The sequence below is a fragment of the Xyrauchen texanus genome, chromosome 9 (genome assembly GCF_025860055.1).
Source record: "Xyrauchen texanus isolate HMW12.3.18 chromosome 9, RBS_HiC_50CHRs, whole genome shotgun sequence".
NCBI classification, from domain to species: Eukaryota; Metazoa; Chordata; class Actinopteri; order Cypriniformes; family Catostomidae; genus Xyrauchen; species Xyrauchen texanus.
Genome location: NC_068284.1, coordinates 10,437,579 through 10,461,895, shown reverse-complemented (window position 1 = coordinate 10,461,895; position 24,317 = coordinate 10,437,579). Strand labels below are relative to the sequence as shown.

At 39.4% G+C, this 24,317-nt stretch overlaps 1 protein-coding gene across 2 annotated transcripts in view; it reads right to left on the bottom strand.

Annotated features, from left to right (window-relative positions):
* Positions 1-24,317, bottom strand: part of arhgap21b (Rho GTPase activating protein 21b) — a 103,124-nt gene that overhangs the window by 19,184 nt on the left and 59,623 nt on the right. For both annotated transcript variants that reach the window (XM_052133471.1, XM_052133472.1), the window contains exon 8: positions 13,292-14,873. In XM_052133471.1, coding sequence (XP_051989431.1) covers positions 13,292-14,873 — 1,582 coding nt within the window. The remainder of the gene's footprint in view (positions 1-13,291; positions 14,874-24,317) is intronic.

Below are 24,317 nucleotides of genomic sequence, written 5' to 3'. Positions count from 1 at the left end.
TTCTGGTTCAAAAGAGTAATTAGTTCATGAATCGGACATCATGGCTCACGCGGTGTTTGTGATATGAGCTCATATCATCAACAGAAAGGGTGCACACTGGAGCTCTAAAGATGTATTCAATAACTCACAAGATATCTGACGAAACCGCATATGAAAGCACATATCCTGACTGTCGCCAATGGTGACTAGATTTTAAATTATTGTAGCAATAATAATTTTAGTCGCAGTCTTATTAGTAGTCCCATGTGTATTAAATCCTGTGTTATGTACCGAATCTTTTTTCGAAAACGTTCACTGATGCTCAAGAAGGCAATACACTACTATAAGCTTATTATACGTTATGTAAATACCTGTTAACTGTTTTGTAATTTCTGAAGGGCTGTACTAAAACAAATGTTTTATCCTTATATTTGTATAAATTCTGAAAGGGGTGTGAAAACTTTTATGAGACAAAATAGGAATGCACATTTGTGCACTCATATATATTAAACACTAGATTAATGAGCTGTCGTTTATTATCCGCTGTCGTTTCTTTGGTTTTCAATCTTGTTTTTGAACAACAATCTAAATCAAGCAATTCTGTGATTTGGCAAATAAAACAGCCAATGGCTCCTTAGTAATTTTTTTAGTCTGGAGCCCTGATCTTGCCAACTCCTCATGATCCCAGCCAACACATCAGTTGACCACAACCTCTCTATTCATCTTGGTTCATCTATGCTAACTCCAACCAGGACAGCCCAGAACCTGAGAGTGGTGGTGGATGACCAGCTTAACTTCACTGGCAATATCTCATTGACCACCTGGTCTTGCAGGTTCTTGCTTTACAACATCAAGACCTTTCCTTTATGAATATTCTACACAGCTCCTGATCCAAGCTCTGGTCTTTTCACAACTAGACTACTGTAATGCTCCGTTGGCCACTCTCCCAGCTAGAACGATTAAGCCACTGCAGAAGGTCCAGCACGCAGCAGCATGTCTGGTCTTCAATCAGCCAAAGTGGGCTCACGTCACCCCACTCTTGATTTCACTCCACTGGCAGTAGCTGCCCGCATCGAATTCAAGGCATTGACTCTGGCATTCAGGACAGCCATCAAATCCGCACCCAACTACTTTAGTTCACTCCTCCAGGTCTATATCCCAACTCACTCTCTGTGGTAGAATGGTCTTCAAACCTCCACATGATCTGCTGAAACCATCTCACATTTCAGGAACCAGCTGAAAACATGTCTGTTCCGCAGACACTTAACCAATCCACATTCAATCCACTCTAAATGCACTTAATAATAACAACAACAATTAAAAAAAATATTTTTTCTGTGCTAGCATCTTTACTAGTCCAGCCACTGTGAGAACTTGGCAGTGTGATACTGAAGATATTGTTGACTTTTGTATGACAAATTGCTTATGTTCCATATTTGTAAGTCGCTTGGAAAAAGAATCTGCTAAATGACTAAACGTAAATTACATTTAGTGCAAAGTAATTTAAATAGCATCAATTCTTGTAAACGGGTATTCCGATCTCTCAAATGGTAAAGATTGCCTACATTATTGTACTGGGCTTGGAACATCTTAAAAAGTATGAGCAATGTATTGATATATATATATATATATCTATATATATATATAGATATATATATATATATATATATATATACACACACACACACACACACACACACACACACACACACACACACACTCACTCACAGGTACACATATTTTAACGTTGGAAAAAAATTACATGGTGAGGTTGAAATCACTAGTCAGAATGGATCAAAGTCAATAACCAGACCGGAGCAAGCACATTGGTCGCAGTTCTGCTACTCGTTTCAAACAAGCAGTTTGTTTAGAGACACACACATTCCATTGTGTCTCCTCCGTACATGATGGCTTGTTCAGAACAGAAGGCAATGATGAAAACCAAAAACTCAGTCATGACAACTCTCTTTTTGGTTTCCTTTACATTGTGCGAAAGTTACCGAGATTTACCGGAACTCCGTCGTCAAGACAACAAAGATTAAATACTATATAACTTTACACAAACAAGGTAAGTGATTTTATCACACTAGAGTCATGTTAAAACCCATTTTATTTCAGTACAGTCGTTGCACCGTGTCTAGCGCAGTCATGAAAATAAAGCCCTTACTCTCAACACACAGTGAAGAGATCTCATGCTGAACGTCTTCGCCACTACACCAATCAAACACCGGTGAGTGAAATCGAAAAAAAAAATTTGAGCCAGTGGCAAATAATTTAGTTGCATGTGCAATAAAAAAAAAAAGTTAAAAACGTTATAGTGATATATCGATACTTTATTGTAACTATCGATGAACAGTTCTATTTGAGAGTTTTGAAAGAAATATACACTACATAACTTATATAAATTTCACAGTGGCAAATAGCTTTTGAATGCTAGTTGTAGTATATTAAAAAAGTATGTCTTATATAATGCATTGGATCAGGCCTGGCCAACCCGCGGCTCCCGAGCCGCATGCGGCTCTTTGCCCGGTTTCATGCAGCTCTTAGCCTAAGTTCATATCAATTATTATTTATTTTTTTTTCATCACTTCGCTTGAGATACGGTACTATTTTCGTCAAAATTGCTTGTGCGTGGGATGAAAATACCTCAGTTTCCCAGTAGGAGCAAGATCATTTGAGTAAACAATTTGTGTCAAGTTCGCTCTGAAAATGGCAGGGAAAAAATGCACAGCAAAACGAAAATATGAAGATGAACACAGGAAGTTTTTAACAGAGTGGGAGAGTTTATATTTTTTTGTTGAACGTAATGGCAAGCCATTCTGCCTTATATGTCAGGTGTCATTAGCGCATTTCAAAGCTTCAAATCTTCAGCGCCACTTCAGCTCACTCCATGCTAACATCGACCAGGAATTCCCAAAAGGGAGTGAACTTCGTAAGCACAAGTTGGTCACTTTGAAAAGTCAGGCAGAAAAGCAGATACAGTTTTTCCAAAAATTACGAAGCACTCAGGGACTGTAACGCTTGCATCATATCAACTGGCTTGGAACATTGCACGGGCTAAAAAGCCGTACAATGAAGGGAGTTCATCAAAAAATGCCTCGGTGATGTTGTTGAAATCTTGTCTCCTGAAAACGACAAACTAAAACGAATGGTATCAGACGTCCAACTGTCCCGCCACACTGTTGAACACAGAATATCGGACATTAACACAGCTATTGAATCACAGTTACACTCTGACCTTCAAGCTTGCGAGTATTTTAGTGTCGCATTGGATGAGAGTTGTGACATACAAGACAAGCCTCAGTTGGCAATATTTGCAAGGTCTGTGTCAAACGATTGTTTGATCAAAGAAGAACTCCTTGATATTGTGCCATTAAAAGACAGATCCCGTGGCATAGATGTGAAAGAAACAATGATGGCTGCATTTGTGAAAGCAAATCTGCCCATTCCAAAACTAACAGCAATAGCCACGGATGGAGCGCCAGCAATGATCGGATCTGTGAACGGACTTGTGTGGCTGTGCAAAGCTGACCAAACATTTCCCGACTTTTGGAATTTCCACTGCATCATCCACAGGGAGCAACTCGTGTCTAAATCATTGAATTTAGACAACGTCATGAAGCCTGTGATGGAAATCGTAAACTACATCCGCACACATGCGCTGAACCACCGGCAATTCAAGAATCTCATCGCTGAGCTGGACCAAGGGCTTCCAGGTGACTTGCCACTGCACTGCAAGGTGGCTGTCAAAAGGCAAGGTACTCTCTCGCTTCTTTCAGCTTTTGGATGCTGTGAAACTGTTCATGGAAGAGAAGGACAAGAACTATCCCGAGCTCTCGGACCTCGAGTGGATTATGGATCTGGCCTTTTTGGTCGACATGCTGTGTCACTTGGACAGACTGAACCTGACCTTGCAGGGTAAGTTAAAAATGCTGCCTGACCTGGTTCAAAGTGTGTTTGCGTTTGTCAACAAACTGAAGCTGTTCAAGGCCCATATTCAAAAGGGAGATTTAACGCATTTTCCCACTCTGCTAAAAGCCACCAGCGCCGCCCTGAATAACCAAAGAAACAAATATGCTACACTAGTTGAAAACTTGCAAGAAAGCTTTTTGGACCGGCTCCGTGATCTACAACTGAAAAGGTCACAGATTACGTTCCTCGTCGACCCATTTAATGCCGAGACGGACTGTTTGAAAGCCCCGCTAGTCACAGATGAGGCTGCGGCTGAGTTAGAGATGATCGATCTTTGTGAGGAGGATCAACTGAAACCTGCTTTAATGGAAGGGACCATTGAGTTCTGGAAAAGAGTGCCAATGGAAAAATACCCCAATGTCAAACGGGCTGCGCTTAAGATACTGTCTATGTTTGGGTCAACATATGTCTGCGAGTCTGTATTTTCTACACTGAAACACGTGCAATCAAAGCATCGATCTGTTCTGACTGACACCCATGTGAAAGAATTGCTTCGAGTGGCAACCACAGAATATAATCCAGATTTGAGGAGGATTGTTCAAGGCAAGGAATGCCAGAAGTCCCACTAAGCAACATGCATAGTAAAAGAAAAAAGCCGTAGTAAATAATTTTATTTTATTATTTGTTTTTAAATTTATTTTAGTTTTGGTTGAACTGAGAGTTTGTGTGTGTGAGACAGTGCTCACAATGCTCATTGTTGAAAATGACTGGCCTGTGGTTGTAGTAGAGTAGGAGTCAATTTCTGCTATTATCATGTTGGTGTGTGTTTCATTTACAATAAATCTGTCTGAGCAGAGGTCTGTGTCTGTGTGTGTGTGTGTGTGTGTGTGTCATTTACAATAAATATGGCTGAGCAGGTGTGTGTGTGTGTGTGAGGAAGGGATGGGTTGATGTTCATGTGTGCCCATGTGTGTGATGTGGCTCTTTGCGGTAACAGATTAAAACATTTGGCTCTTGGTCTCTGACTGGTTGGCCACCCCTGCATTGGATGATTAACATGTTCAGAAAAGCTTAGTTGTACAAAACCTTTACAAGCTTAAAGCTTTCATTTAATGATTCACCACTGTGCCATTCAGTCATCAAAGACATTTTCCCTTTCAACAATACTGACTGAGCAATTGGGACATTACATATAAAAGCCCTAGAATAACTTCCAAATACACACGCACGCACACTTTCAAATTGTACCCATCCACCGTGTATCTGTTTTTGTCTATTTTGTGACAGGGTTTCAGCCCACTAATCATCATCATCATTAGTTTTTGAAACCCAGCCGACTTGAATATTAGGGATGCTCCACTCAGGATTTTAACATCCGATGTCCAATTTTCTTTTTATCTAATTGCCTGATGCTGATCGTTTAACTTTTTATCAGCATATATATATATATATATATATATATATATATATATATATATATATATATATATATATATATATATATATATATATATTTTATATATAAATTCAAATATTGTGTACATATTTCTTGCATATCGCCCAGCCCTAGGAGGAGAAAAGAAATTATTCACACACAAAATCATTACTCTTCCAAAACAGCTAAACTGGGTCCTGGGATGAAAGGTAATAAAATACCATAATTAAACCTGCAACAACCCACAATAAGCGATATATTTGCCCGGACAACGAAATACCCGACCAGTAGCCTATGATGGAGAGAATGCATGGATGATTTAGGTTCATTGCCAAAGAGATGTTGCCCATCACAACTGTTGAAAAAGCCATCTTTCAAAAAGTTGAACAACACACAATTAAACTGCACAATTTTCTTTCAGTAAATTTGAATTTTTTGTTAAAATAAATAGTGAAATTCTGAAATATGAAGCTGCCTTGCAATATTGTGTAGGCAATTGCTTAACCAAAATTACCCCATAGTACCACTTATCATCCAACCAGCGGTAATACCGGTGTTATTCGGCTTGAACATGAACGCAGTAGTGTGAAAATTATGATATCGTGGCAAGACATCTAAATATTTTATATAGATTTATTATGAAAATTCCTTCCTTTTCATTTTGTTGTCTTTTGGTAATATTAGTTTGCTGCATGTTGCCGCTGGGAGTGTAAAGGCCAAAGTATACTTCAGGGTGTGCGTGATGCGAATCACTCTGCGCACAGTACGTGTGACACAAATTGCATCATCAGCACAGCCGCGCGGCTTGACATATTCAGACGCAGAGTGTGTTTTGTTTTTTCTTGCACAATATATGTATGAGTGCAACTAGAGCACAGGCCAATGATAATAGTTTTTTTTTCTCTTAAATTCAGTTTTATTTGCCAAATTCTGTGTTTTCAGTTTTAAATCCATGTTATTTATCAAATTTTATAAACAAAATTGTGCCTTAACAAATTAAGAAATAATCCTTTAATGAAATGAAACTATAACCAATAATTCTCAACAAACTGCAGTTATTTTTGGTCAAATAAAGTGCTGCACAACAGAGCTTCACTGTATATATAATAAAATTTAAGAAGAAATCTGCAATGTGTAATTTAGCAGCTTAATCACATCATGCAAATTTTCAGTACACTTTTGCTTGTGTGATATTGCTTAAAAATAACAATAAAAATGTAATGTTAATTATTGTTAGTAGTATTATTGCCACAACTTTGAATATATATTTTTTTCTATTGAGTAGTAATACAGAATATTTATTTTGTAATGTCTTCAATTTTACACATCCAGTTTATAGAACTTTTCTTTGGGCAGACCATTGAATTCCTGTGTTTATTTGAAGGCAGTTTTTATAAGCTGACAATTCTTATTGACATACTGAAATGCTCACGAGCCAAACTCGGAGCACCTCCTGAAAAGAAGTTTGAATGGACTGTTTACAGCCGCTCATACGCTCAAACCCCAGTATCATCATGAGCTCATACACGCTCTGTGTATGTGTGTGTATGTGTAGTAGATGAGAGCACCTCTCATTCATTCTGAATCATGCACATGCTAGGGATGCTGTGGTGTGAGTTTGACGGTGAGATTATCGTCTGAGAAAAAAAATCTATATTTGCAATTTTTCTTATACAACAGCACTGATGCACAAAATGCATGTCATATCACAACTGAATGTCTTAGTGGACATACAGTTGAAGTCAGAAGTTTTCATACACCTTAGCTAAATATATTTAAACTCAGTTTTTCACAATTCCTGACATTTCGTAGAAAACATTCCCTATTTTAGGTCCGTTAGGATCGCTATTTATTTTAAGAATGTCAAATGTTAGTAATAGAAGAGAGAATTATTTATTTCAGTATTTTTTTCCCCCATCACATTCCCAGTGGGTCAGAAGTTTACGTAAGGTTTGTTAGTATTTGGTAGCATTGCCTTTAAATTGTTTTACTTCGGTCAAACTTTTTGGGTAGCCTTCCACAAGCTTCCTCCAGACAGAACTCATATAACGGAGTCAGGCTTGTAAGCCTCCTTGCTCTCACACGCTTTTTCTGTTCTACCCAGAAATGTTCTATTGGATTGAGGTCAGGGCTTTGTTATGGACACTCCAATATCTTGACTTTGTTGTCCTTAGACCATTTCGCCACAAATTTGCATGTATGCTTGGGGTCATTGTCCATTTGGAAGACCCATTTGTGACAGAGCTTTAACTTCCTGGCTGATGTCTTGACATTTTGCTTCAATATGTCCACATCATTTTCGTTCCTAATGATGCCATTTGTTTTGTGAAGTGCACCAGTCCCTCCTGCAGCAAAACACCCCCACAACATGATGCTGCCACCCCCATGCTTCACAGTTGGGATGTTCTTTGGCTTGCAAGCCTCACCCTTTTTCCTCCAAACATAATGATGGTCATTATGGCCAAACTTTTCAGTTTTTGTTTCATAACACAAGAGGTTATTTAAGATCTTTGTCTCCATGTGCACTTTGGGGTTTTTTTATGGCAGTTTTGGAGCAGTGGCTTCTTCCTTGCTGTGCAGCCTTTCAGGTTATGTCGACATAAGACTCGTTTTATTGTGGATATAGATACTCGTCTACCGGTTTCCTCCAGAATCCATGATGTCAAGCAAAGAGTCACTGAGTTTAAAGGTAGGCCTTAAAATACATCCACAGGTAAACCAATTTAGTACACCTCCTATCAGAAGCTAATTGTCTAATGGCTTGACATAATTTTCTGGAATTTTACAAGCTGCTTAAAAGGAAAGTTAACTTAGTGCATGTAAACTTCTGACCCACTGGAATTGTGATCTAGTCAATTAAAAGTTGGAAAAGTCTAGTAAACATTTGTTGGAAAAATGAATCGTGTAATCCACAAAGTAGCTGTCCTAAACGACTTGCCAAAACTATATTATGTTAATATGAAATCTGTGGAGTGGTTAAAAAAATTTGTTTTAATGACTTCAATCCAAGTATGTAAACCACTGATTTCTTCAACTGTATTTCTGGGGATATGTGGATGCTACAGGCAGCCCTAAAATAAGAAAACTGATAAATACATAAAAAAAGAATAGGAGGTATATAATATGAGACGCTATGATGACAATGATGACACTGCTTATGCGCATCCCGAGCTCAGTGATGTGTTCCGGAGTGCTTGAAAAGTGTGTAAATGTGGGGGCCTGGGTAGCTCAGCGAGTAAAGACGCTTACTACCACCCCTGGAATCGCAAATTCAAATCCAGAAGGTGCTGGGTGATTCCAGCTAAGTCTCCTAAGCAACCAAATTGGCCTGGTTGCTAGGGAGGGTAGAGTCACATGGGGTAACCTCCTCGTGGTCACTATAATGCGGTTCTCGCTCTCGGTGGGGCGCATTGCGAGTTGTGCGTGGATGCTGCGGAGAATAGCGTGAAGCCTCCACAGGTGCTATGTCCCCGCGATAACGCACTCAACAAGCCACAAGATAAGATGCGGAGATTGACGTCTCAGAAGCGGAGGAAACTGAGATTCGTCCTCCGCCACCCAGATTGAGGCGAGTCACTACGCCATCGCGTGGACTTCGAGTGCATTGGGCATTCAAATTTTTAAAGTGCGTAAATGCAAGATTATTGTGGGTGCGCAACATGTAGACTAGTTCAAGGCATCCAACAGTTTTGTCTTCTGCAACAGTTTTTTAAAAGCAACACATTGTCTGTCAAACACCCCAACATAAAAAAATTTAATTAAATTAGACTCTATAAAATTACTGTCCACAACAACTTACATATAAACCTGTGGACTATGCATAATAATGAGAATATTGCTCACAACAGGCAATTTAAAGTCTGCTAATGACTCAAATTTACACTTATTGTTGATCGCATTCATTTGTACGGAAGCAATGCTTTAAATAATGAGGATGAAAAACGTTAAGTTTAATCGGTGATAGTAACTATACGCAATGCACTGCACACTGTGAGCAAGATTAAAAATTACAAAAAGTTCCATCTTTTATTCATCACTTTAAAATCACCACAGCTAAAAATATCAAACTTACTAGTTTGTTGTATGATGACTAATGGAGCATCCTGTCCCATTTGTAGGATGTGTTTCTATTAATTGTGTCAGCATAATTTACGTCTGTTGTCTTCAGTCAGTCATTTAAATGCTCCCTAATAGACAATTTTTTGTTAGGTGGAAATGAGTCAGGTAGATTGAATTCCTCTGATATATTTTGGAGTTTGTGTGTAGTAGCCGCAGTTTCATATGATCTGAAAGTTTACGTTCATTCTGTGACACCTGGCCAAGCACCACACGGCCACCATCCGTAACCATAGCAACAGCTCCAGTACCCACACATGCTCAAGAGTTTTTCACATTTAGGTTACAAAATCTTATGAATAACTTTGTTATTAGGGATGCACCGAAATGAAAATTCTGGGCCGAAACCAAAACCGAAAATCCAGGATGCACTTGGCCGAAAACCGAAACCGAAATTTTTACCTATTTAAAAAAAAAAATGTTGTGTATAATTGTATTAATTTGATACTTTTCATTAATTTCATGAATTTAACTAATCTGAATTGAAAAACTACAAACCAATAAAATAAAATCACACTTTTATTGAAAGTAGCACAACAAAATTGGACAAAAAATATATTAAAACTATATTAAATATTATTCATCTTTCAGTTCTGTAAAAATCAAATTTTACAGATTTTATTAACAATTATCCAAATAATGTAAAGTTTTAGAAAACTATTATATGCACAACAACAGTCAAGTAATGAACTTATATGAGTAATGAACGCATCTTTCAAAAAGTTTAAATATGCAACAGTAATTTTAATTAAAACAACAGGCAGAACACAGAATGGCAGAGGGCCTCTATTCCACTGATCTATATATATCTATAATATATAATTATATATATAGATCAGTGCTCTATTCTGTTTATGTAAACGTATGCACACTTTAAGTGAAAATGATTGTGCAAAACAACAGTAATTGAACTAAATCCAACCTCAACTGTAAACGACAGATGTATCCTCAAGTGAAGAACAAGTGTAATGTAATTGCTATACACATCAAATTGGACCGCTTTCTATTTAACTACAAGTGACAGGTTTCTCTTCAAGAACAAAAGTTGCTAAACTTTCTGACAGTCTCTCCTGTCAGAAAGCTCATCAAGAACATGAGATGCTGCAATGAACAGTCTCTCACTCTCTGTGCTGGTGCTTGGGAAGATAAATACCTGTGCGCAATCCGCGCAAGCAAAGGAAAGCGGTCTTTATTTATGCGACCGTAGTCAAGGGGATTGTCCCTTCTGGCGTAGTTCAGATAAATACGTCTCAAGTTGTGGTGTAGCTGCGCTAGTTGTGACATTTTCCTGTAGAATCTCTTGCTGTATTCTGTATATATATATCTTGAAAGTTCTGCTGAATAAACACTGCAGATCGCAAATTTGATGTCCTTATCAGAAACTTTGAAGAATTTCCACACCGCTGACATGATCGCCTTTGTTTGGTAGCGCCGTTGTGGAATTATCTAACAGCTGTGATAAGGGCTACATCGATCCAGATTGAAATCTGAGCACTGAGGGGCGGGGCGAGGAGGTATATATTTTCGGCTCATATTTTCGGCCGAAAACCGAAAGTGCCATTTTCGGCCGAAAATTTTCGGCGGCCGAAATTTCGGTGCATCCCTATTTGTTATATCATATATTTATACATTCTATATAATATTTTTTGCCACGTCTAAATTAAGCATTTCACGGTTTTAACCATGGATTCTAAATTCTTGTGGTTAAATTAAACGTGACATTTTTAATTTTGGTCAATAGTGAAACCGTATAATTGCGGCAACCCTAGCGCATGCAGATTATATATTTAATTAAATTGCATCCTTTTGTGGTTTAATAAATCACACTTTGCCTTATCAAATTGTTTTACTTGATTGTCAATATCATATCATTCTAAAAACGTTGGCGTCACGGTACATCATTTTAACTTATATATTGCACAACCCTAGTACAAATCTGACAAAATCTGTCAAATGCTCTTTGTTTCAGTGTTTTGTTTATAACTGAGACCAGTTACTCTGAAACATGGAAGACATGTAGAGATATAGAGAATAAAATTATTATGTACATTTCTTTCGAAATTGTGTAATCATTTATCGGTGATTTGAAACAAGTTGGCATAAAAAAGCAGAACCTCCAAACTTTCGATATCAGCATTTGTTCTAAATAATCTTATATCGGTACACAAATGTTGCATCAGTGTATGCTCAAGATAGGAATGCTGTTTTCCAAAGAAACCATACATGTCTTAGTATCAATGCTAAAATGAAAAATGAGACTTTAACAAAATTACCAAGAGAAAATCTAGAGCATTCCAACAATAATTCATAAGAATTACAGTGGACCCCTATGCCCTATTCTAGACTTTAATTATTATTGATTTACAATCACCAGAAACCACTGGAGTCAATGACACTCACATAAAAGCTTTTAAGGCCAATCATAAATATCAGGTTAGGTACAAATAAGTGCAAAATATTTGGTGACTGCTGCAAGCAACGTTTAGACTGCAATAGAACGGCACAAAATAAAAACCATAAATGGAAAGTAAGGCTTGGCAATACAGGAATTCCTTAAAAATGTTTAGCCTGTTGACAACATTGTATTTATTTGCTCTGAAATGGCTTAAAATAATAAATTTCTTCCAACAAACGAATCATCATTTGAACTGAACTGCTATAGCAATTTACCTTAAAAAAAAATAAAATAAAAAAAATAAAAATAATAAATAAATAAATATATATATATATATATAAAATAGGTTTTATCCTAAAACATAAAAAAAAAAAACTGTCACGCTGGCATTTAAGGTGAAAATTGAGAGATGACAATTTAATTACATTTTCTTAATATACTTTAACTATGATATTGACTATTTTAACTGATTCACGAGATTGAATCGAATTTACCAACTCATTTGTCATTTGCAACTGAAGTTTAAGTCAGAGAAGTGATTACAAATAATCTCAGTGTTAACACACTAATACACTCAAAATAAGAAGAGACCTGAAACAAGTCTTGTGACAGACTCAATGGCCAATTAATTTTAAATTATCTTCAAAATTATTAATACATATTGTATATTTAATATATCACCCAGTCCTAATGACAATGTGGTGTTAAACAAACACACAATAAAAAAAATGTGTTTACTCATCTCTAGTTAGATTTTACTATCACTCTTGTGTTTACATTCCGTAAGAAACTTTCACCTAAACGTGTAACAGTACAAAAGGTGGTTCAAAGTTTTTGGCACCATCATAACAAATCAGTTAATCCCAAACATCAAAAGGCTGGTGTACAAGGCATACTGTATATCAAAGATGAACTGTGACTGAGCACAGCTAGGCTACCACTCAATATGCCATTCTCAGGCATTAAAGTATAAGGGAAGGCAATCTCCTCACTGAACTCCACCATGACACACACACACACACACACACACACACACACACACACACACACCTACCTACCTACCTACCTACCTACCTACCTAGATTTCCACTCCCAGCACAAATCACCCCTACTCTTCATGCTTTGAGATTACAGAAAATACAAAGCAAGATTCGGCCATGATAACCTCTATCTGGACACATGGGATCAGGACTTTGAATTGTTGTACAATTTTAATAGTGAAAGGCTACACCATAAGATAGAATAAGGAGCTGGACCATAACTAATACTGAAAAGCATTCATGCCCTAAATTGTGCATAAAGAAAATTAATAGCACATTACTTCTCCTCCAGCATGGCCTACATGTAGCCAACTATTTTTCTAAATGATGTGCTGCAGCTCTAAAACAATCCCTACTACCAGCTCAAGCTTGTTGCCGGGTGGGCATTGCTATGGTTACATAAACTGCACTTACCGATGAAGGGAATGGAGTCAAGTGATTCGTCCAGATTACTGGAGCAAAAGGAGGAGTCTAGTCGCTCCTCCAGTTTCCTCATGTGCATCTCCCGGCGTGCATCATTGGGCAACCAGCAGGCGCCACCCTCTGCTGGCTCGGACCCATCGGTGTCATTCACAGCAAGGATGTACGAAGGGTGGCGGAGAGGTTGTGGGGCGCCCTTTCCATTTGGAGGCTTCTCTCTGAGGACTACACCTCCCACTGGACTGGACCCATTTACCGGTAGCCCTTTGAGATCCTGTGGGTGTGTTCTCTGAGCAGATGCCCCAACCTGCAGCCTTTGAGAGGGCGGAGCAGAACACAATGATCCATGTCCCACAGCAGTCTCTTTCCTCGTTTCTGGGCACTGCATGGTTTTGGCCATAGTTCTGGATTGAACTGAGGCAGAATTATAAACACGAATACCAACACCAGTTCCACTTTGGTCTTTGGAGAGAGGCTCTTTGGCCTGGTTTACACCATTACGAGGTCGCTCTGGAAAAGAAGGGGGTGGGATGTCCATTCTGGAGCTTTGCATATGGGAACCAGCAACACCCCTGACGCTCATTCCATACCCTGCGGGATGGCGATAAAGTACCGCCCGTGGTGCGAGAGACTGTCTACTAGGACGACGACTCTGGTCTACTTTGCTATACAGCTGTCTGTCCAAAGTGGACCATGGCACACCAGAAACTAGTTCACCATGTTCTACATAGTCTGAAAAATGAGCACGGGACATCCGCATCAGACCATCAGAGGACACGCTTCGAGGATGCCAATCCCTGGTGTGGCCTGCTCTCTCCGCCACACTCATCCTATCCTGTGAGGCACTGCGTGGAGGAAGCACAGAGGGCCCCTGGTAAGCCCGGTCATGAGATGTGCTTCTGCGGCGTAACTTATTGGCCCAGACAGGTTGAGGTCCACAGTGAGGGCCACTGTGAATAATTTGGGAGGCAGCCCGCAGGCTGTCTAAACGCTCTTGAATAGTCCGACTATAATTGTGGAGACCCTTATTATCAATGTATTCCCGGTATGTTTGGTAAGTTCGCCAGTCAATGTTCTGGTGGGTAGCAGATGAAGTGATTGAGGAGGCAGGCGAGTAATGTGTAGGTGGAATGGCATATGAATCTCCAGGGTAACCTGAAGTGAACATGTCAGCTTTGCGAGGGTGGAGGTATGGCGGTCGAACACCAGACACCGCACCAGGCCTGGCTCGGATCATGATTGGATCAGGACCTATTAGACCATAGTCGCCCCTATGACCCATACGGCCCATGTGAACATCAGGAGGTACCACCACAGTCCGAACACTTTCATTGCACACACACACCGCTGTCTGCGTCTTTGGAATTTGTGGTGAAGGGGAGGGGGGTACTGGTATCTCCACACGGTATCCTAGATCAGATGGTACACCCCCCGGGACTGATGTTTCAGTGGCCTGGGCCATCCCCGGGGGCTTACAGTCTACTCGAGGGTAACATATAGGGGGTGGCTCTGGGATATGGTGGGCATTTCCACTGTATGCACCATGACCTTTAAGGTAGGCGTCCTGGGAATAGGCCTGTGGAAGACAAAAACTGTGTTAATTGAAGCTTGACATATAATATGCATTGTGCTAGTGAGAAAACTTGATATTCATGATGTCTTTCTACAAATAGTCCTTTCTGGGTGGGAGGACAGCATTACAGTTTGCGTGTGGGAGTTTGACAGGTGCTGGTTTGATAAGTGTGAGTAGATCTCCAGTACGACAAGTGCTGAAGAATTCAACACTATTCACAACAATATTCAACATTGACAGTCAAGTACAGGCTAAAAATACATATACATCAATTAACATGACTTATAAAACAAACTACATACAGTGAGGAAAATAAGTATTTGAACACCCTGCTATTTTGCAAGTTCTCCCACTTAGAAATCATGGAGGGGTCTAAAATTGTCATCGTAGGTGCATGTCCACTGTGAGAGACATAATCTAAAAAAAAAAATCCAGAAATCACAATGTATGATTTTTTAACTATTTATTTGTATGATACAGCTGCAAATAAGTATTTGAACACCTGAGAAAATCAATGTTAATATTTGGTACAGTAGCCTTTGTTTGCAATTACAGAGGTCAAACGTTTCCTGTAGTTCTTCACCAGGTTTGCACACACTGCAGGAGGGATTTTGGCCCACTCCTCCACACAGATCTTCTCTAGATCAGTCAGGTTTCTGGGCTGTCGCTGAGAAACACGGAGTTTGAGCTTCCTCCAAAGATTCTCTATTGGGTTTAGGTCTGGAGACTGGCTAGGCCACGCCAGAACCTTGATATGCTTCTTACAGAGCCACTCCTTGGTTATCCTGGCTGTGTGCTTCGGGTCATTGTCATGTTGGAAGACCAAGCCTCGACCCATCTTCAATGCTGTAACTGAGGGAAGGAGGTTGTTCCCCAAAATCTCGCAATACATGGCCCCGGTCATCCTCTCCTTAATACAGTGCAGTCGCCCTGTCCCATGTGCAGAAAAACACCCCCAAAGCATGACGCTACCACCCCCATGCTTCACAGTAGGGATGGTGTTCTTGGGATGGTACTCATCATTCTTCTTCCTCCAAACACGGTTAGTGGAATTATGACCAAAAAGTTCTATTTTGGTCTCATCTGACCACATGACTTTCTCCCATGACTCCTCTGGATCATCGAAATGGTCATTGGCAAACTTAAGACGGGCCTTGACATGTGCTGGTTTAAGCAGGGGAACCTTCCGTGCCATGCATGATTTCAAACCATGACGTCTTAGTGTATTACCAACAGTAACCTTGGAAACGGTGGTCACAGCTCTTTTCAGGTCATTGACCAGCTCCTCCCGTGTAGTTCTGGGCTGATTTCTCACCTTTCTTAGGATCATTGAGACCCCACGAGGTGAGATCTTGCATGGGGCCCCAGTCCGAGGGAGATTGACAGTCATGTTTAGCTTCTTCCATTTTCTAATGATTGCTCCAACAGTGGACCTTTTTTCACCAAGCTGCTTGGCAATTTCCCCGTAGCCCTTTCCAGCCTTGTGGAGGTGTACAATTTTGTCTCTAGTGTCTTTGGACAGCTCTTTGGTCTTGGCCATGTTAGTAGTTGGATTCTTACTGATTGTATGGGGTGGACAGGTGTCTTTATGCAGCTAACGACCTCAAACAGGTGCATCTAATTTAGGATAATAAATGGAGTGGAGGTGGACATTTTAAAGGCAGACTAACAGGTCTTTGAGGGTCAGAATTCTAGCTGATAGACAGGTGTTCAAATACTTATTTGCAGCTGTATCATACAAATAAATAGTTAAAAAATCATACATTGTGATTTCTGGATTTTTTTTTTTAGATTATGTCTCTCACAGTGGACATGAACCTACGATGACAATTTCAGACCCCTCCATGATTTCCAAGTGGGAGAACTTGCAAAATAGCAGGGTGTTCAAATACTTATTTTCCTCACTGTAGCTGCAAACCTCTAATTACAATTTCTGCTCTGAATTACAGTAAAAAACAACAGTTATCTGATCTCAGGTGGAAGTAAACAGATAAATCCTTCCTTTTAAACTCTATTATGATGCTGTATACCAATCAGAGGATCAGTCTCCATTTCACACATTGAGATTAGGTATGGGCATGAGTACTCGAGGACTCGGTAACTAGGACGTAGCAGCAATGATCGATCTTGAAATGATGATCGATAGTGATCACGCATGATGTGACTTTTCACTTAATTCGAAATCCAGTGACAATTACCTGACAACTAAAATAAAGAGGGAGCTTTTTTTTTAATTTTGAGATTGATTAAGTTGTGACTTTGAGGGGTACATTAATTATCAGAGTCTTCTCATGGCAAACAAACTGATACAGCGCTGCAATGCTATCGTTACAATAATCAAAACAAAGAGTGTAATTAACAGTGTTTTGAACACCTGTCTCTGCAAAACGTTTGCTAAAAACACTTTATTATCATTTAAATGTAAGAACTTTGACTTGATAATGGATATTATTTCATAAAAGTAAATGTTTGTCACTGAGTGTTGCCCTGCGTGTAACACACATCTGCATCTCGAAGAAATAAATGAAGAAGTTAGATATACGATATAATGTGTCATAATGTGCAGTTGCACTTTCTTCAGTTGAAAGGTGGAAATTCAGACTCTCTGAGTATCACGGCTTTCCTCACAAGAGCGAACATTTGGTGTCTCACACACACACACACACACACCTAGCGTGTGTGGCAGTGTACAACAGGCGAGTGTTTCAAACAGCTAGACAGAGCGTAGTTAAATGGAACACAATGCAGCATCTTCAAAAATGCAATGGTAATGGCATATCCTGTTATTTGAAAATAGACGGTTCAGACTCACAAAAAAAAACTGGTGTGCACTTACTAAGATTTCTACGGTAACCTGAAGGAAGAACAGACAGATGCACATTGAGCACAATCTTTCATTGAGTTGGGCAGCAAATCTTCACATACTGACAAGATATGATGCATTATTTTTTGATTATGCAATCTTTTGTACATTTTGTAACATACTATTTATAACAGCCTATAATAATGAAAAGACATTACACTGGAACAACAAGACAATGCAGCAGACATGTTATTATGTATACGGTTATTATGTAATTGCCCCTTTAGTACGGGACAAGTACTCAAGTAATTAGTCAAAGTACTCGAGTAGACAAAATGACCAAAATGCCCATCCCTAATTGAGATACAACACCAAGCACTAAACAGCCCAAAATACTCATAATAAATAGTAATTCAGAGTAACAAGAACATGTTACCCACCGTCTAGGTCACCACACGAGACCGAAGGGACACAGAGACCAGAGGTGTACAACTGCCCTGGTTAGCAACAGTGTTGAATCTGACATCAGTAATCATTTCAAAATCTACAATCCAAGGTATACTACCGCAACACCTCAGTTAAAGTATGAAGAATGACAGATTAAAACAAAATCTAGATTCCATTGTGTTTGTCTTATTCTGTTAAATGTGTTGGCTTCCAAATCATGACAGCTTTTCCTGACAGTCTTGTACAGTGGACTTTCAACCCATCATACAGTTGCAATCCTTTCATATAACTACACAAACTAAATGTGATATCAGTAGTACAGAACTTCGCCCCTCCTTTCATGAAATGTCATGGTTGGTGTGTGAAGTTAGAGGCCAAAGTCCTTCATTGGAAAGAAGAGAAAAAGCAGGATAAAAAAGGGGTGAGGCACAGCAAACACGCCTGCTGAATATAGCCGAGCACTACTTACAAGTCTAAATCAAACTGGTCACACATTCTCTACGCTGCTACAACTGAGACATGCAACATACTCCAGGATAGTACACTTGACATGAAGACAGATGTCTGGCAGTCAGCTGAAAATGACGAGGGACAGGATATCAGCAACAAACGGGAATACGACGACAAGCATGGCATTTATAAATGAAAAAACAACATCAAGGTTGCATTTCAGTTCATCTGCTTACCAGATTTGGGACTTTCTGCAAAAACTGCAGCCATTACATCACAAACCGAGGAAAAAAAAGGAGGTAAAATAAAAGATCAACACATTTCAAAGGTGACCAAAACCAAAAGAAACAAGCACTCATACAGTCGTTCAAGATCACAGTTAATATTTCTGTGCAGAGCGCAAAAAATGCACAGGAGCTGCAGTGCTGCCAGTGAGGGGGGACCGTGGGAAGGTGGAGGCGAGCAGTGAGAAGACTATCACGTTAGCGATGCCACCTGCTTGTCCTCGTCGCTCCCAGTCGAGGTGGGGGCTGAGGTGCCTGTTGCCTTCCTCATGTAGTAGCAATCGTCTCTCCATCTCTCCCTTCTCTGTCCATCTGCAGGCAGATTACGCTCCGATCACACACACACAGTCCTACCCTCCCTCCAGCTAACGCATCCACTCGCTTCTTCCCCCTGGAAAGCTGTAATCATTCACATGTCGGAGACAGATGCTTCATTATACATTCAGCTCAGATTGTACAGCTCCTCCCTTACACACTCTATCTCTCGCTCTCTCGCTTATGCTGGCTTGAGCCTTTGCCTGATAGACAAACCTGTCTAAAGCACAGGACAGTCAGCTGACTCCAGCTGATCTAATCTTGTTTTTACTGCCTCTTCCTGTCTCTCTCTCTTTCACTAAAATCCTTAAGTCACTGGCCACTGTAGCATCCATACCAGACCTCTTCAGATCAACTGTGTTACTTTGACTAATCTCACCAAAGACATTCCCGGATGGATTAATCCTACACCCAGATGAAAACCCTGTTTGGACATGCCACAGCACTGCCTTGCAACACTGCTACAAGATCAAATAATCTAAAAACATGCATACAGCATAAGACACCACCACAGCAACAGCTGTGCAGCAGCCAAATAGAGGGCTATGCAATTGAAAGAGTGGGTGTCCAGATCATATTTTAATGATAAGAATGAAATTATATTTAGCAGAAAATGAAACCTTTTTTAGGACCATTATGATTTTTTGCAATGAAACATTTATTGTTCTCACAATGACACTGAACACACCTGGTATTAAGATGCATTTCAGGTGATAAGATTACAAGTGGTCAGCACTAAATACAGGTGTAAAAGGGGTCCAAAACACATGTGGTGTAAACCCTAATCCATCCTCAAGCAATCCGGACAGCAACAAAGCACCACCTCTCACCTGTCAAGCAAACACTGAGCCAAGTTCAGACTTTGCTGGTTATGTGTGGCTTTAAAAGGAAATAAAGGTCAGAGTGTAAAAAATAAAGCAAATACATATTTCAAGCACGAGAACTTCTTTAGTGAGCCTTTAACCAATTCTGCCCGAAATGGTGCTCCATTTGTGCTTAAATTTCAGTTCTATTTGAGGGGAATTGTGTAAATTTTTCACATTTTTGCAATTTATCGTTATGTAGTAACACACTGACATAGTGAATGATGTCGACATAAAATCAAGAGACCTTCCCTTCGAAATATGAAAAAGTGTCCTGAGGCCCAGCAATTCATGTCCTACACAAAATATTTTCTTATCCCATACATGCTACAGTGGTAAATCTCTGGGTACTATTAGAGGATCCCCTGGGCTTTTCAGAGTTACCAAATGTTTGAAAGTCTGGCCATGACAACTTCCTCTCCTTGGTCTATAAATATGGATTGAAATGTACCACAGTTCAAATCAGCGCATCAAATAAAATATGAAAATATAATTTTTTCAATCATTTTTATCATATGTATTTTTTCGCTGGGTCTCAGAAACTTATGGTAAGATGACATCATAATAGATTGTAATGTAAAATAATGAGATCTTTATAATAACAGAGCAGGCGGCATATACGAATATACACAGAAATATTACATAATACTTTAAATATATCTTAGAAAAAGTACATGTCAGAATTTTCAAAGCTCTGTGATTTTGTTGTTGTTGTGGTGTGCATGAATGGAATGTAATGGTGATTGAGAGATATTCCTCAAAAGCTTGTATCATATTTGATACATGGATTTCAAAAAGTGGTTTTCCAATAAAATAATAAACAAAATTTTAACCAAACACAAGTTACTTATATTCAGCAAATAGTCATTTTAAAATATCAGTAACAATATAATCCTTACGGTCACTTTTACTTGTAATTTATCCCAACATGTCACTTTTTGCACAAGCCTGCTGACATTTTTAAAAGATCATTATTTTGAAACCATTTGTTTCCCCACAAATAACCACAATGCCATAAACATGTCAAAGTTACATACCATACTCGTCAGCTTGAACAGAGAGAAACTTTGTGTATCATATTTGATACACACGGCATTGTACAGTCTCTAGCAAATAAGATTGACGAACTACGGCTATGGATTACTCAGCGAATGTTTTTGGACTGCAATATTATGGTTTTCACGGAAACTTGGCTAAATAGCACCATTCCAACCAGCGCGATTGAGCTAGAGGGGCGCAGCATCCATAGAGCTGACAGAACTGCTGTGGACTCCAGTAAAAGCAAAGGTGGGGGTGTTTGCATCTATGTAAACAGAACTTGGTGCACTGATGCTGTTATTACCAAATCTCACTGTTCTGCTGATATCGAGTACCTCTTTATCAAGTGCAGACCCTTTTACCGGTCCCGTGAATTTACATCTACCATAATCGCTGCAGTATATGTACCCCCGGATGCTAATGCTAAGCTAGCCATGAAGGAACTATCTTCTGTTGTTAGTAAACAACAAACAAACGCATCCGGACGGAGCTTTTATCATTGCTGGCGATTTCAATCACGCCAATTTGAGGACAGCACTCCCCAAATTTTATCAAAACGTTTTTTGCCCTACAAGAGACGACAACACTCTTGATCATGTTTATACAAACATCTCTGATGCCTACAAAGCCACCCCCCTCCCCCATGTTGGACAATCCGATCACTTATCCCTGTTCCTATTCCCCAAATACACCCCCATCATCAAACCTGTTAAACCCACAGTGAGGACTGTAAAAGTGTGGCTGGAAGGAGCAGAATCTTCACTAAAGCATGAGTTCCAGAACACAGACTGGAATGTGTTTGCTTCTCAGGCCAACCTGGACTCCCACACCGACATTAACAGCTACACAAATTCTGTTCTGCAACACATCAACAGGTGTGTCGACATGGTAACCACCCATAAAACAATTAAAGCATACCCCAATCGGAAACCCTGGATGAAAAAGGAAGTCCAACATTCAGATTTCAGACCCTCCATCAAAGAAATTCACAATAAATGCTGCCTAAGGAGGGTGAGAAGCATTATCAAAGACACCTCTCACCCCAACCACGGTCTGTTTACTCCTCTCCCATCTGGGAGATGCTATAGGAGTCTTCGCTTTCGCACAAGCAGACTCAGGAACAGTTTCTTTCCCTCAGCTGGTGGATCTACATTCAAGTAGAGCAATATTACTATCCTGAATTTAAACCAATTTGGTCATGAAGTTTACCACTGTAAACTTAATCGTTTCCATTGACTGGTGGGTTCTAAGGCAACAATTTTACATCAATAACATTTCCGTGACATTACACTCACCAAGATAATGTGTTTTGGGCAAAGCATTTAATATTGTATATTAAAGTACAATTCAATACAAATAAAAATACAACACGTATTGCCACACTTGGCTTTGCTTGAAAGCACAGGTGCCATGTTATCTCCTCTTATATGACACCTCGACGACATACACCAATTGCGCCCCCCAGTGGACTCAATTGTAACAGCGAGATTTGGTAAGAGATTAAAGTGTTAATAAACCAAAAAATTAAAATTCTCTCATGATTCACTTACCTTTTAACCATCCCAGAGGTGTATGACTTACTTTCTTCAGCAGACCCGAAGTGAAGATTTTTATAAGCCCATTTTAGCTCATTTTGTCCGTACAATACAAGTAAACTGGTGCCATTAAACTGCTGGCTATTTGAAGTTCCAAAAGGTATATTTAGGCAGTGTAAAAGTAATCCACATGACTCCAGTCAATCAATTCATGTATTCTGAAGCAAACTGATAGGTTGGTGTAAGAAACAAATCGATAATTGAAATGTTTTTAACTTTTAATCATAGCTTCTGGCCAGCGCTGGATTGCTGTTTGAAATTACCTAACTCTCGCGTGGCATTTGTTCCTCTGTTGTACACAAAGTGCGAGCTTCCGACTTCTTGCATGAACACGCCATTGCTTTCAAGTTTTAATTATTGATTTTTTTTTTACACAAACCTATCGATTTGCTTCAGTAGACATTCATTGATCAACTAGAGTAGTGTGGATTACTTTTATGCTGCCTAAATATGCCTTTTGGTCCTTTAAATAGCAACAGTCTAATGGCACCTTTTTACGTGCAAAAAGTGGACAAAAAGTGCCGAAATGTGCTTATAAAAATCTTCACTCTGGATCGGTTGAAAAAGTCATACACATCTGTGATGGTCTAAAGGAAAGTAAATCATGAGAGGATTTTGATTTTTGGCTAAAATAATTCTTTAAATGGGAAAGTACAGAATAATTCAGTGTTGCTCATGGCTGGCAAATGTGTAGGGCTGTCACTAACGATTATTTTTGTAATTGAGTAACCTAATGATTATTCTGATTATTAACTCTTAATTAATTGTACAGGTGCATCTAAAAAATATATATATATATATATATATATCGTGGAAACATTTTTTCCATAATTTAATTCAAAAAGTGGAACTTTAAAATATTCTAGATTCATTACCCATAAAGTTATATATATTTTGAGCCATTTTTTGTTGTAATCTTGATGATTACGGCATACAACTCATGGAAATCAAAAATCCAGTATCTTAAAATATTAGAATAAAGAATTTATATTACAGAAATGATGAACTTCTGAAAAGTATGTTAATTTATGCACTAAACTTGGTCGGGGCTCCTTTTGTAAGAATTACTGCATCAACGTGGCGTGGCATGGAGGCAATCAGCCTGTGGGACTGCTGAGGTGTTACGGAAGCCAGGTTGCTTTGATAGCGGTGCTTCAGCTCGTCTGTATTGTTGGGACTGGTGTCTCTCATTTTCGTCTTGACAATACCCCATAGATTCTCTATGGGGTTCAGGTCAGGCGAGTTGGCTGGCCAATCAAGCACAGTAATACCATGGTCAGCAAACCAGTTACCAGTAGTTTTGGCACTGTGGGCAGATGCCAAGTCCTGCTGGAAAAGGAAATCAGCATCTCCATAAAGATTGTCAGCAGATGGAAGCATGAAGTCCTCTAAAATCTCCTGGTAGACAGCTGCATTGACTCTCGACATGAGAAAACACAGTGCACCAACAATGGCACCCCCAATCATCAATGACAGAACATTCACACTGGACTTCAAGCAACTTGGATTCTGTTCCTCTCCACTCTTCCTCCAAACTCTGGGACCTTGATTTCCCAAACGAAATGCCAAATGTACTTTCAACTGAAAAGAGGACTTTGGACCACTGAGCAATAATTTGTGCAGCCCGATCAAGTATTGAGTGCATAAATTAC